Source organism: Lentinus tigrinus (assembly GCF_003813185.1).
Source record: "Lentinus tigrinus ALCF2SS1-7 unplaced genomic scaffold L226scaffold_6, whole genome shotgun sequence".
Lineage (NCBI taxonomy): Eukaryota > Fungi > Basidiomycota > Agaricomycetes > Polyporales > Polyporaceae > Lentinus > Lentinus tigrinus.
In genome coordinates this window covers 1789701-1802941 of record NW_027137915.1, presented here as the reverse complement: position 1 = coordinate 1802941, position 13241 = coordinate 1789701, and the positions used below count along the sequence as shown (strand labels likewise).

Here is a 13241-nt window from a genome sequence, read left to right as displayed (position 1 = left end):
CAGTTTAGTCCCTCTCCTCCCTCGTCCGCCACCTATACACTCCCTTCCTCGTCCCCTTCTTCCTTCGACGCGCCCTCCCGCGAGCGAGTTTACTTCCCCAACGCCCCACCGGCTTACTGCTTCGCCCGATACGCCGAAGCGCGCTCCCCGGATTGCGCCATTTCCGAGTCCATTCCGAAACGCCCCGCCTCGACCGTGAGCCTTCGCCTCGACGTGTCCCCACACCTTCCCCTCGCAGTTCGTCCACGGCTTCGCAGCTTCGCGCTGCCTCTTCCTCGACTTCGCAGATAGGCCCTACTCGTGCGACCACGGTCACCCAGCTTCGACCCGGGAATCGACTAGCCAACTCGTAACCTTACAGGTTTGTTGTGGTTTTTGTTGGGATTTTCCCCTCAGAGACGCAGCTACCCTATCAGCGTAAGTGACGACACTACATGCGATTAAACCAGCTTCTTACCGGGCATAGCCTTAACAGCCCTGTCTTCATCCATACGAGAAGCTACTGGGGGAGGTCTGCGCTGGTGATTGTCATCGGATCTCCTCTTCCTCGAAGGTCTGGCGGAGGCAGCTAGAAAGCTGATATAGAGCGATTGGCTGACGAGCGAGACATAGGCTTACCTACAACGTTGACCTCTGGTCCATGTCTCACATCCTGAACTCCTGCGTCAAGAGAGGTCGCTGGTTGTCCTGCATTGATCGAAGCATCTAAAGCAGAAGTCTGAGCGACTGCGCATATCGAAAGGATATATCAACACTCACCGGCCGTTACACCAGCTCTATCGCCATCAGTGACTGAGGTAGTCGGTATTTCGGTTTCCAGATCTGCAGTGAGTCTGGAGGACGCTTGAAGCGGGACCTCGCCGATGTTGCCTTCTAGTGTAGGGATTACGTTCAAAATCGAATATGGACGCGCTGCAAATGCGGTACTCACCGTGATCAGGAGTAGAGTGGCTGGTATGGTCCATAGTGCTCCAATATGCCCTCGGATCGTTCTTTCGGTTGTTGAAAGCAAAGAAGAACGTGTGTGCACTATGGTCGTGGCCAAGCACGACGGCCATGCCCTTTCGAGCCACGAGCCATGCATGAGGTGGAACTGCAGGGATAGAGATATGTTTGAATCATCGTCAAGAGAAGCACAAAGTTGAAAGACCAGGCGACGACCAAGAAGAGCATTTTTAGAAGTAAGGTTCAGGCAAGATTGCGATTACTTGGAAACTTCAACATCGGTTGTGGTGATACTCGACATAAGCGCCGTGAAGGGCGAGGGAACAGCGGTTCAGACAGACGGGTCAAGGAGAGAGAGTACATCTATATCTATACCACAGCGTACGGAGGTAACGTCTACTATGCGCAGAATATGGAGTAGTAGAATACCCTGTGATCATGAGCCGCGACGCTGACAGCGTCCAACCCCTCTTCTCCTCCCTTCCTCCCTGCTCCTTCTCCTGCCGCGGTCACACTCGCAAGTGCACGAAGACTGTCAGAAAATTAGATAGCTCGACCAAGAACCCCTGCTCGGCCTTCTCGACGTCCTCGGGCCACTGGGCGTTGTTTGACAGGAGGATGTAGTCCTAAGTCATAGCGACGATAGTGTATTGCGGGCGTATAGATTGCGTGGCGGAGTCAGTCGGGGGGAGGTGAGGCGGGAGCTTGCGAGTTCAGTGAAGGCGTTCCAGAAGGTGGGTTGGAAGAGCGATCGCCGATTGGAAGGGCGCAAACTGCGCGATGACCACGCGTTGCGATGTCGTTCCAATGTGCAGAAGTCGTGAGCAGCTCGGAAGGAAAGCAAGTGTGAGGTGATGAGTGAGAAGACCAGGGAAAGCAGGGAGCGCAGAGAGGACTGAGCTCTCTCCCGACTACCGGGAGCCCAAGCACGAGCTCAACAGACATAGTGAGGAGGGGGATCACAACTTACGCAACAGACACAATCACGTGACTAAGGCGCAAACGCGTAAAGCATCAGCCAGTCCGTACTCCTCATTAATATTCCTTGCCACCACATCCACCACATTCACAACATCGAACAACACGACACGACCGCAATAATCAAGCACGATGAGATGACGAAAAGAACTTGAAGCAAACAACTTTGGTTGGGCGTCGCAGTCCTACGCACTGTAAGACCGGGCTGGGCTACGGGGAATGGACTCAGGCCTCAGGTACTTACCGTCAACCCGCCTCCCAACTTGACTGACGACGACGACCCCCCGTTTATAATGCAAGAGTTCCCCTCACCCTGCCTCGCCCCCATCGTCTAGCTCCCCACCGTCATGCATCAGCCCTTCCCTCCAGGCACTTCCGCCCCTACGTCGCGATCGCAAGGCCCACACAGCCGGTCTCTCAATGACCATGAGCCGGATCACGATTCACGACGTAATCAGACATTGGTGAGTGTCCCCTGCAAGCATATACTCATCCTTGACTCGCATATATGCACTCACTCAGGATGGCGAAAGTGCGAAAGTGCGCCTGATCCCCTGCCTCATGTTTGGGTGCGCATACAGGGACACCGAGGTCACGACCTGGGGCAACAACGATGGCATCGGCAACGGCGAGAGCGCAGAGGTAGATGAGCGCGACGAGGAGGACGAATATGACGGAGATGGAGAGGCACGAGGGATGCCGGTAAGCACATCAATCGTTCCCTCAACACCATGCCCTGACATCGGAGTGCTGGAAAGTGGTCGACCTTATCTTCGACAACTTGCGCTGTTTAACAAAGGCTCAGCTGAAGAAGTGTCGCGCCGTCGAGAAGTCAGCAGCGAAGCGGTATGTGTTACGTTTCCCTCACGGTCTGCTCACTCAATCTCCGTTATCCAAGAGAACCACGAGCCGGTCGAGAAGCCAGATGGAGAGACGTAGGCCCCGGAGGCGTATGATTAGGTCTGAATGAAGAACGATAGCTTGGAGCTACACAACCCGGACGACAGCGATATGGGGACGGTTATGCGACCGGCTCTGATCTCATCTGAGAAGACGCTCTTCTTTTCCGCTCGCTCTCATTGTCTCCTCCCACCATCATTATCCTCTTCGCTGCTCGCTCAGTCTGGATGCTCACGCTCTCGCTGAATATATTGCTATCTTTACAGAAGTTTCGATCTGTCCTTATGCATTACTTGCATGCTGCTGTACTGCGTGCGTGCTCGATTCAGTGCTATTAAGCAGCCGGGGAAGGAGATTGACGAACAAGGGCTCTCAGGAAGACTCTGTCATCCTTCCAGTATTGTCGGAGATCACCGCCCTTCGCCGACGTAATTGATATAACTGGCGAAAGTGCGGAGGTGTGTAAGTAAGTCGCATGCCACAGTACCGCGTGACTCACCGAACAAGGAGAGCATCAAGATATCGGGCAACAGAGAGGGATGTCTTGATCAGGTTGGCTTTGATGTTCATGAATGATTCGCGAAACGGAATACTCGGGAACGGAGGCACAATGTGCGGCAACGGTCTGAGACAAGTCGCGAGGTAAGCTCGACTGGCTATGTTGAACATATCTTGATCCCATATATCGTGCAGGTTAGCCAGCGCGGCTGCGAACATCAAGCAGGAAAGAACGGTGCAGTACACCAGCACTGGGAGACAGGCAATCAGAATATGATGAAGACAGGACGCTGTAAACTTACCGCTTCTGCCACTCAGAACCGCCGGCCAGTGCCGTCCTAATCCATTGAAAGATTCTGATAATATGCGACGCTGTGAGCGCTTTCGGGAGGATATAGTGAGGGACGTTGTCTTCGGATTCTCTGTGTCCGTAGTGATAGCCGGCGCTTCGATCGTAGAAGGACTCGTCGGCGAACTGGGATGCAACCCCCATACCCGTATAACAGTATCGCCCCCTTTCTCAGAGCAGCCAGTAGCCAACAAGCAAGTAGCGCGTCCAGAGGTGTAGGCCTGAGGACGGTATGAGGAGGCTTGTCAGTGGTCGACTATGGTTCTGAGAGCGCGAGACTATGCCACTTACTAGGGCCTGGATAATGTCGGCTAATGGACGATTCGTCAGCGCTGTTGAGCAGTGGTTGGAACAATTGAAGTACCATTGTGATTGAGCTCTTGCAGAACGACATCCCCAGAGACATCGATGATACGAACTTGACCGGCAGATGTTCCCGTGACGACTCGCTTGGATGCCCCTTCGATGAAGAGAACGGGAAGAGGTACGTTGATATGGGTGTTCACTTGGAACGTGCGAAGATGGGTTTGGTCGCTTGTATTGTACAGGTCGAATCCATCATAAAGATTTGAGACTGCCATCAATTCCTCATCGGCGGACAGGGCAAGGCGTCCGCTTGATAAACCAACGTCAGTTAGCGTCAGTGTCACTGAATTTGTAGACTCACACTCGAGTGTCAATGCGCCAAGAGTACTCCTCATCTGTGAAGTTCCAATGGCTGGGGTACTGATCTTAATATTGGATCCCCATCATAATCGAGGCGTCACTTACTAAATACCGTGTTCGAGGTATCCAACAATTATTCCTGGGGCGAACTGTAACAAGCACGCAGATCTCGGTTTGAGATGTCTCCCTGCAGTCAGAACTCAACATCCCCAAAATATCGCGCTCGAGCCCAGAATACACACCGTCGAAAGGTGCGTGGTGTTCAGGATTTGACTTGATACTACGTAGCCCCGAATGACTGTCCGGTATAGGCAGTATCTTCCCAGTCATCACGTCTACCAGCGTGCTACCGTGATCAGTATGGCGTATGCATACAAAAGCGTGAACCACTTACTCTCTCCAACATGAGTCCATATCTCCACATAAGACCCAGCACAAACAGCCAGTCGTCCAGTCGAAATATCAACGGAGATCCACTCGATAACACCCCGGCCCGATCTAGGAATATAAAAGGATCCTCTGTCATCCTGTAGAGATGAAGGGTGATGCCTGAGTCAGTTGGGGAGGGGTTTGTTATAAGTAGGGCGTACCGGAGTAGCACAGAAGTCAACACATAGGAGTCTACCGTCTCCGAATCCAGCCCACAATGGCCCTACACCTGCAGTGCTCGACCACAACAGTGCAGTGACCGGACTCAGTCCATCCAACTTGTAGACATCTTGCCAGCTGTTGACCTCGAACACGAAGATGGTACCATCGTCTGAGCCGCTTGCGAGATACTGCCCGTCCGGCGAAAAAGAGAGAGCGTTGATGGACCCAGTATGTCCTGTCAAGACTGAGAGCACTTCATACGAAGTCATAGCAGCAGCTTTCGAGTGTCAAGAACAACACGGGACGCGCTCAATTCGAGTCAATCAAGCGGAGTCGCGATGTCACATATCGATCGATGATTGTCGTACATAGCTGCACATGCGTGCCTGATCAAGATAACGAACTTACCGAACAGCTCGTTCGGGTTACATCGGCTACAGAGGATCGAGCGCTGGCTCTAATCCGCAAAAACGGTCAGAGTGCTGCTGAACAGATGAAGGTGGGATAAAATCTACATGTCCTAAGATACAACGAGGGATGCCCAGTCCTATATAAATACAACGAGAGATACCTAGTCCTATGGATATAGAGGGTGATACAGGAGACGTGAGGGTACTATCCAATCAAAATGACACACATTTACAGAGTCCACACACGATACGAAGAAGCATAGAGAACGTAACAAGAATCGTGAACGAAAAAGTCGCTTCGTGTCCCTCAGATGTCCGTCCAGCTCGCCACCCAAGAGAATCCACTGAACTGCGCCTGATCGCGCGAAGACAACTGGGTATGCACTGGTGTCAGAGTAGGTGGTTCATTGGTGAACTGTTCGTCGAAGTTGCTGGTATCTGCAGTTCCGTTCTGAGCAGCGAGGTGATGTTAGTGGCGAACCATTGTACGTTATGATATGCGCAGATTCACGTACAATTGTGGGTAGATATGGTGGAGGGATGCGCTTGTTCAACACGTCGTCGAAATTGACATCGTTGAAGAACGGTTGCCCCTTGATCTCTTCCGCGTCGCCCATTCCTGAGCCAAGGCGACCCGTGGGGTCACGTGTCAATAACTACAACGGAACGGAAGTGTGAGCCCGTGTCTGGAGTATATACACAGAACATACCTTTTGCAGGATTGAGACAGTGTCATGAGGCAAAGTGGTTGGGTAGAGTGGTTCATCTTCCAAGATAGCCTCGAAGATTTCTTCCTGGTCATCACCGCGGAACGGCGAGTACCCGAGCAACATCTCGTACATGAGGACACCGAACGCCCACCAGTCGACTGCGCGACCGTAGCGCTGCCCAAGCAAGATCTGCCAGGGCACGTTAGCGATAAGTACGATAGCGTCAATACACTTACCTCGGGAGCCATGTAGTTGGGGGTACCGCAGAATGTTCTTGTCGTACAGCCGAACCACATCTCCTCTTTGCAAAGACCGTAGTCGGCAACCTTGACGTGCCCATCGAGCGTCAACAGAATGTTGTCCAGCTTCAAATCACTGTATAAGAATGCGTTGAGTGATCGGGATCAGTCTGTAAGGCCATGAAACCTACCGGTGGATGATGCCGTTCGCATGGAAGTACTCGAGTGTAAGCAGCACTTCAGACGCGTAGAACTTCGCTTGCCGATGCGAGAACTGCTCGCGCTGGATGTGCAGCATAAGATCGCCACCGCTGACGTACTCCATTACGAAGTAGACACGTGTTTCAGTCTGGAAACACGCATGCATCCCGAGCAAGAAAGGGTGTCGTTCACGCGCAGCCGCGAGAAAGACCCGTCTCTCCGACCATGTACTGCGGGAGGAAACGAATAATGAAGAAGTATTCGGACGGACAAAGAGACCAAAACAAACGAGTACCTTTCGACTTCGTCATGGTCGATTATGAACTCCTTCTTGAGCACCTTGATGGCATACAAGCTATTTGTCTTCTTCTCCTCCGCCAACATGACCTTACCGAAGTTACCCTTCCCCAGCACAGCAAGGAAGTTGAAGTCGTCGAGGCCGACCTTGTACTCCTGAGGCCGCGGTTGCTGCTGCTGCTGTTGCTGCATAACAGGCGACGACGATTGCGGCGTCATCCCCTGCACCGGATCCATTGGTAGGAAGGCAGCTTGTGCGGCGCTTGTGGCGGAGGCGGAAAGTTCTACACGGTGAAGAATTAGCAGTTAGTATTCTTTTCATTGATACCATGCACAGAGATGCAGAACCTGATACGCTGAGGAGCGCGTTTGCTGTCTCCATGGACATACCGTAGAAGCCGGGGACGACGTGCGCGCAGTTGACGTAGGAGGTAGTATCGCACTCGGTGCACTGTCGAGCGTTCTGCCTACTCAGAAGCAGTATGTAGCCGAGCATACGAGCGGGTAGCAGCGAAGGCGGTAAAGGCGATGCCGAAAGAAGTCAGAAGGTTAAGAAGTCAGTAGCGGTACAAAATAGGAATCCGTACATCTATAGTAGTGAACGAGGCAGCGAGCGTGTGGCAAGGAAGACGATAGATACAGAAGAGGGTGAGAAGCACTGAGCAAAGTCCGGGTGGGTCTGTCTGGGTATTGGCGAGAGGTCAGATAGGACGCTCAGGCTATAAGGGGAGAGACGCACGTGACAACTGCTGCAGTTGGGGGTATTTTCTCGCTACACGGCGCAAACGAGGTTCGCCGGCATTGGAAGTGCTCGCCGGAAGTCGAAGACGGAGACTGGACAGCGAGTGCACAATCTCCCACAGGGAAGGACGGTAGCAAGGCGCTGCGTCAAGCCGCCGGCGGGCCGGGAACGGCGCGTGCACGTGGTAAGAATTCGCGGGTATGGGCGGCTTCCAGATGTCTGGTGTATAAGTGAAGCTTGCTCAGGGCGCGGGAGGCAAGATCGGCGACAACTGGAGGCCGTTCGTGAAGCTGAAGTCGCGAGAACCAGGCGCAGATTCAAAACAACGACTCGCATAGAGTGGTGCGGGGCGGGAAGTCACGTGGGTTCCGGCGACTGCCCGTTCAAGTCGAGGCCGTCCTTGTGGGTGATCTGGAGCTTTGCGGAGAAGGGTTTGGAACAATTATTATCGTTGCGCTCTCCGTGAATACCGGGACCAACAGGGCGCGAACCTGCCAAGGTGAACCATCTTCTGTGAATATCAGTCACTTTGTCCGAACAATGTGTGCCGATGGTTGGTACGGCATTTCATGGGGGAAGACTTACCCCCAATTGGCGATTCAGATTTGCCGGAGGCTTCGGCAAATCGTCATCCTCGACGTCGTCCATAGTGTACAAAGTCTTGTATGGATGCTTGAGGGCGGACTGAAGAAGCTGGATCTTACGGTCATCTTCCACCTGCTTGCTCCGCATCCTGCCTCGACTTCTCTTCTCCGGCAGCCGGGGTTGAGCTCGAACACTTGTCTATGCATCGCCTGTGCTGCATCTCGACCTGGAGCTTGCACATGAATTGATGAAGCATGCGGAGACGTCGGGGAATGCAGCTCGCCGGGGGGGGAGGTATCTTCGAGGTGGAAGAGCGAACGTTCTGCCTGGTGAATCTTCGCAACATTCTTCCGCGAGACCTCCAGGTCGCTTGGTGGATGAGCTTGGAGGCATCGAGTTTGCCTTCCGTCTCGATGCGTTTGTGAACATCTTGAAATTCCTGATTCAGCTCGTGTGCCTACAGCAAGAGTCGTCGACGCTTGCCGGAGTCTGACTCACCATCGTGTCGAAAGCCCGCAGGCCCGGGGAGATGTCACAAGCAATGAGAAGCAAGACGAGACGAGCATGCACATGGGATAGCGGGGGTAGTTGTCTGGCAGAAGTCGAGCGCGGACGAGTCTTCGACAACTCAGCGGTGCTTTGCATGCGTCTGGACGGACGAGCCGACCGTCTTCACGCCGGGCTAACCCGAAAGCTGTCTCTGACTCTGCCGACGCGCTTTCGCCGAATGTCGAGTCGCTGGTGATGGTGAAAGTTCAACGTTCAACTTCAAGTTGAACGCCAGGGTTCTCGCTAGCGCCCTTGAGTCACGTGGACATTGGCACAACAGTACTCATATTCAAGAGGATTGATACCAACACATGAGCGGCGCACGAACAGCACAGAATGTGATCAGATATATACATAGAGACAACTCTACTAGCGGTTCTAAGTCTCGTGAAGTGATCGCACATAGTATGTTAACGCTCTAGAGGCACCCCATCCTCTGGTCGGATCTTGTAGAATTGTGAGAGAGCGATCAAAAACCCATCGTGAGGAACTTTTCTGGGCTTACGAAGCCTGTTCTCGTCGGTACCATCGTATATGTCTGGATGCCTCATGATCCTACCAGAAAGTTGCGTATGGGTCAGCAGCCTATGCAATCGTAAACAGCACCTGAACACTGAACAACCGAAACTACTTACAGATGATCAATCAAACCCCCCCTGTTGAAGATGCCAATGCATTTTGGATGAGGACAAGGGTAAGTCTCAGATTGAAGCCCTCGCGCTGCATATGTGGACTTGGAGTGTTTGGCGCGTGCCTTCTTCTTCCGCAGGGCAACCTGCACTCCGTCTGCCAATTTGGAAGTCTAGTTTACATAGGTGAGACCGGTCATAAGAAAGATCTCAAAATTCCAACATACAGAGACGCGCATGGGTGCTGAAGTCTCGCTGGGCCCAGCTGAGAAGGCGGACGAGTCGAAACCACGCGGCATGTCCTCGCCGTCTGTAGATACAAAATTAGTGATGGTCCCAAATATCCAGAGAAGGGACTTACCTTCGATGCGCTCCATGTCAAATTGATCGGCCGCATTATTGGAACTGCAAGTTGACAACCACGCATACCACAGTAGTGTATGCAACTGTAGTACGTCTTCCGGTCCCTGGTGGAAAAGCCGGTGTACTCTCTGTTCCCCCAGCAGCGCCAAGGTCCTGTCGAGGTTCTGAATGGAGACGAAATCGCATGCAACCTTGATTGCGCTCTGCAGATTCCGTACCTGTTGCCCGTCAGGATCATAAATCAATCACGAATCATTCAACACTCACCTGATGAGCACATCCAGCCGGGATAAAGACCGCCTGGCCATATCGTTGATGAATAGTCCAGGGACGAACTCCATATTGCGAGGCGAGCGACGCCAACATATCGTCGGACAAGTACACGCACTGAGAGTGGATTGGGTCGCAGGATCGAAGATTGGGATGCGTGTCGTGCAAGAATTGCCACAAATCCCCAGCACAATTGGCATCAAAGATGTGCCAAACAGCGGCTACGCTCTTGCGGTCAGCGCACCATGGAAGGACATTGATGGCGTCTGTAACATCGAGATGAAGCCTAGTCGTGCCGTGCCTATCGTCGTATCCTTCGGAGCCTGTTGCTATATACATCTTCGGTCCTACCGAGGGGTCAGCATATATCAAAATGTATCGTATCTCAATGTTTACTCACCGAGATCCGGGGCATTTCCATTCTTCGCATAGTGCGCCGCCAGATTGAACTTGCCGTCAACGCGAGCGATATCTTGACAAGAGGCAGGTATACTTCTTAAGAAGCCGTCGAAAAGGTCGGAGAACGTAGTGCGGAAACTCTTCGAGGGTGGCCAGTCCTATATAGTACATCAGCTGCGGCTTCTGTCCACTCATACACATGATTTACCTTCAGTTTCATTGGTGGCTTTTTGGCATCGGGGTTCTGAAGGTACTGAAAGAACTCCTTTGCCTTCCAAGGTTTCTTCGCAGCCTCGTTCGTTTCGCAATCCACTGGAAAGACTTTCTCGGACCCATAGTCATGGGATAACTCTTCAGGGTTCCACCGTCCTTGTAACCTTCTGTCGACGTTCGATACAACGACTGGCATGCCAGATGCCCAAAGTTCCACGAAGTGGGCCCTCGTGAAACTGCCCTCGGAGAGGGTAGGTACCATGGTAGGCGGAGACCGGTCGTACGAACCAGCGGGAATAGTCGCAACAGCACAACTGCAAGAGCTATTCACAACCATTGCGACTCAGAGTGTGCAGGATGACTTACTCAATAGCGAGTGCTACCTCCATATCCCTGATAGCGTCCTCTAGCTCCGTAGCACTGAATCTGGTGAGCGGAACCAGATCATGGGGGTGGGTTACGCAGTCCTTTTCACACGTAGTTAATGGAGCTGTACATGAAATGGGATTTGCAGGTGGGAGAATCTGATGAACATATAAGTCGGTTAGTACCTCAAAGACAGACTCGTCGTGAAACATCACCAGCATTCCGTTACACACAAAATCCAGACATTGACTGCAGAGCTCAAGACCGCATGACTTGCAAAGCCACGTCCGGGCGAATAGACTAGCGGAGCAGCTGTCTTTCCACCGTAGTTAGTCTCCACGTGTATCCCAATCAAGAGGATTTCCGAGCATACCGCACGTCACCCTTACGGACAATTCTCTCTTCCTGTAGACCGTACGCGGGTCTGCTATGTGAAGTTGTTCCTGCCTTAACAGTGGTAGGAGAATACGTGCGACCACGCGCTTTTGTCATACTGTAATCAGCGTAGAGAATATCGTGCGGGTGAGAATGTGTAACCTACCGAAACGAGCTGGCGTTCTGTGACCTCCGGGAAATCGTTGAAAATCCCAGAGAATACAGGATCCGGTTCATCTGCCGAGTAAAAAGCCACATGATACTCTGGATATTCTCCATGGATCCGCCTGAAATCTGATTAAGCGGTCAGTCTACGGTGTTTGCCAGCTGCAACAAGCGTACAAACTTTGAAACCTGCACTGACTATCACCACGAAGGTGGCCCTCGCAAGTCGCGCATTTGGGGAGGGCTTTCAGGGAGGATGGGAGACTCCTGGATTTGCATGATACTTTCTGGACTCGCCAATCACCTGCGTGGATGTCCATGTCCAGTGCCAGTGGAAGTGGCGCGTAACGGTACTGATTCACGATCAGTGACCGTCGGAGTCTGAGGGTGATTATTCAAATATTGAAAGTCCGAAAGGTGGGTTGTTTACTTATTAGCCCAGGCACTTAGGTCGCATTGTGTCCTCATAGGTATCTCTCGATCTCGGATTCCAAGTCTCGTCCTCTATCGGACACGATGTTTCTGACAATGGAGATGAGCTTACTCTCTGTGGGAACACCCAGGGGTCGACGACCACGAGAAGGAATATGATTATTATGTTCAATTCTCGTAGAGCTACGAGCACACACGGAGCGATGTGTGTCGCATGAATCTGGAGGGTAGAGTTATCTATGATTTTAAAGGCTGAACAGACAGACCGGCGCGTAGAACGTGTGCGTGATGGCGTAGTGCTACTTCTGGTTTAAGTTAGGTGCTTCCAGGTTTTCTCGGTAAGCGGGATTGAAGGACGCGGGTCCTTCACCTTCTTGAGCGTGCGAACAGTCGATGCGCAGAAGGACCATCACGCGACGAAGAACGCCGTGGGGCCAAGGTACTCCGGAGCAATGTTACCGTTTGTGGCGGGGGAGACGCAGAGGCTTGAGGGGAGTACCCGTCTTCAGAACGCATTGGAAAGGGATTAGTACACCCACGATGACGCACAGAAGAGACTGAGTGCTTACAATAGCGAGTGATGCGTTGTCCGCATCCGACAGCCTCCTGACTTCCTCGGCCACTTGAAGATACAATCGTAGGTAGGGAAGACTGGGTGTGGTAGTGGGCGAATTGTGCGTTTGTCCGTTGGGGGAACCGTCGGCCTTGCCACTCGATTTCCGTCATCTCCACATCGTCATTGCTTACGAGCACCGGCTCTATCTTAGATCCTGAAGAAGCTCGTCTGGAGGTGGGGGAAGGTGCTATGAGGAGACGCAATGGAGGCGGGAGTCTGCTGGCGCGGTCTCATGTCGCGCATCACTCAGCTGTTCGGGATAGCGTTCATGATGGCGATACAACGAGCAGTGATCTCGCGGTCGACAGTGGTAGATGGTCGAAGATGATGTCGTGGAACATGAGCGGAGCGACTTGGCGGACCCGTCCCAGGAGGAGTCGCGAAGCAGTGCGCCTTGAGAACGTCGAATACGGACTGGATGCCGTCAATGTAGGTGTCACCATGCTCGCGAGCATCCGCATCAAGACGAGCTTGAAGCTGGTCGGCGCTCGTCTTGGCGGCGTCGTACTTGATCTCGCCCGCATCCAGACCCCGACTCCAAAGCAGTAAAGCAATCCTGATCGGACGGGAATCTCAGAGACTGCTCGCTGTTAATGACCGAGTCTCCACCTCCTTCGCCACCCGCAGCGGTGACAGACGAAAGCGAGATGACCGAAGGTTGCGCGCAGAATCACGCCGTTGAGGAAGCTCCTCTTCCGCCTCCGAATCGAGAAAGTCTCCATCATTGCAGCGAGGAGAACACCGTAAGCACAA

The 13241-nt window shown here is 52.8% G+C and overlaps 5 protein-coding genes across 5 annotated transcripts; all 5 read right to left on the bottom strand.

The window, feature by feature from the left end:
- Window positions 1-440: 440 nt before the first annotated feature.
- L226DRAFT_521499 (uncharacterized protein) lies at window positions 441-1058 on the bottom strand (the record flags this gene model as incomplete). The annotated part of the gene is given in 4 exon segments (XM_067678704.1): window positions 441-568; window positions 619-726; window positions 760-912; window positions 932-1058. 4 exon segments carry the CDS (start codon window positions 1056-1058, stop codon window positions 441-443), a joined length of 516 nt encoding a protein of 171 aa, XP_067538616.1.
- Window positions 1059-3996: 2938 nt separating this feature from the next.
- L226DRAFT_458228 (uncharacterized protein) lies at window positions 3997-4371 on the bottom strand (the record flags this gene model as incomplete). Its single annotated transcript, XM_067675431.1, has 1 exon — window positions 3997-4371. The coding sequence occupies one exon, from the start codon at window positions 4369-4371 to the stop codon at window positions 3997-3999; it is 375 nt and encodes a 124-aa protein (XP_067538615.1).
- A 1273-nt stretch (window positions 4372-5644) lies between these two features.
- On the bottom strand, window positions 5645-6976 carry L226DRAFT_601084 (uncharacterized protein; the record flags this gene model as incomplete). Its single annotated transcript, XM_067685679.1, has 6 exons — window positions 5645-5788; window positions 5853-5993; window positions 6048-6236; window positions 6284-6422; window positions 6478-6717; window positions 6783-6976. The coding sequence occupies 6 exons, from the start codon at window positions 6974-6976 to the stop codon at window positions 5645-5647; spliced, it is 1047 nt and encodes a 348-aa protein (XP_067538614.1).
- A 2486-nt stretch (window positions 6977-9462) lies between these two features.
- Window positions 9463-10796, bottom strand: L226DRAFT_458614 (uncharacterized protein; the record flags this gene model as incomplete). Its single annotated transcript, XM_067675454.1, has 4 exons — window positions 9463-9870; window positions 9920-10269; window positions 10323-10479; window positions 10530-10796. The coding sequence occupies 4 exons, from the start codon at window positions 10794-10796 to the stop codon at window positions 9463-9465; spliced, it is 1182 nt and encodes a 393-aa protein (XP_067538613.1).
- A 1938-nt stretch (window positions 10797-12734) lies between these two features.
- On the bottom strand, window positions 12735-13213 carry L226DRAFT_569005 (uncharacterized protein; the record flags this gene model as incomplete). The annotated part of the gene is made up of 2 exons (XM_067684239.1): window positions 12735-13044; window positions 13110-13213. The coding sequence occupies 2 exons, from the start codon at window positions 13211-13213 to the stop codon at window positions 12735-12737; spliced, it is 414 nt and encodes a 137-aa protein (XP_067538612.1).
- Between the last annotated feature and the right edge of the window lie 28 nt (window positions 13214-13241).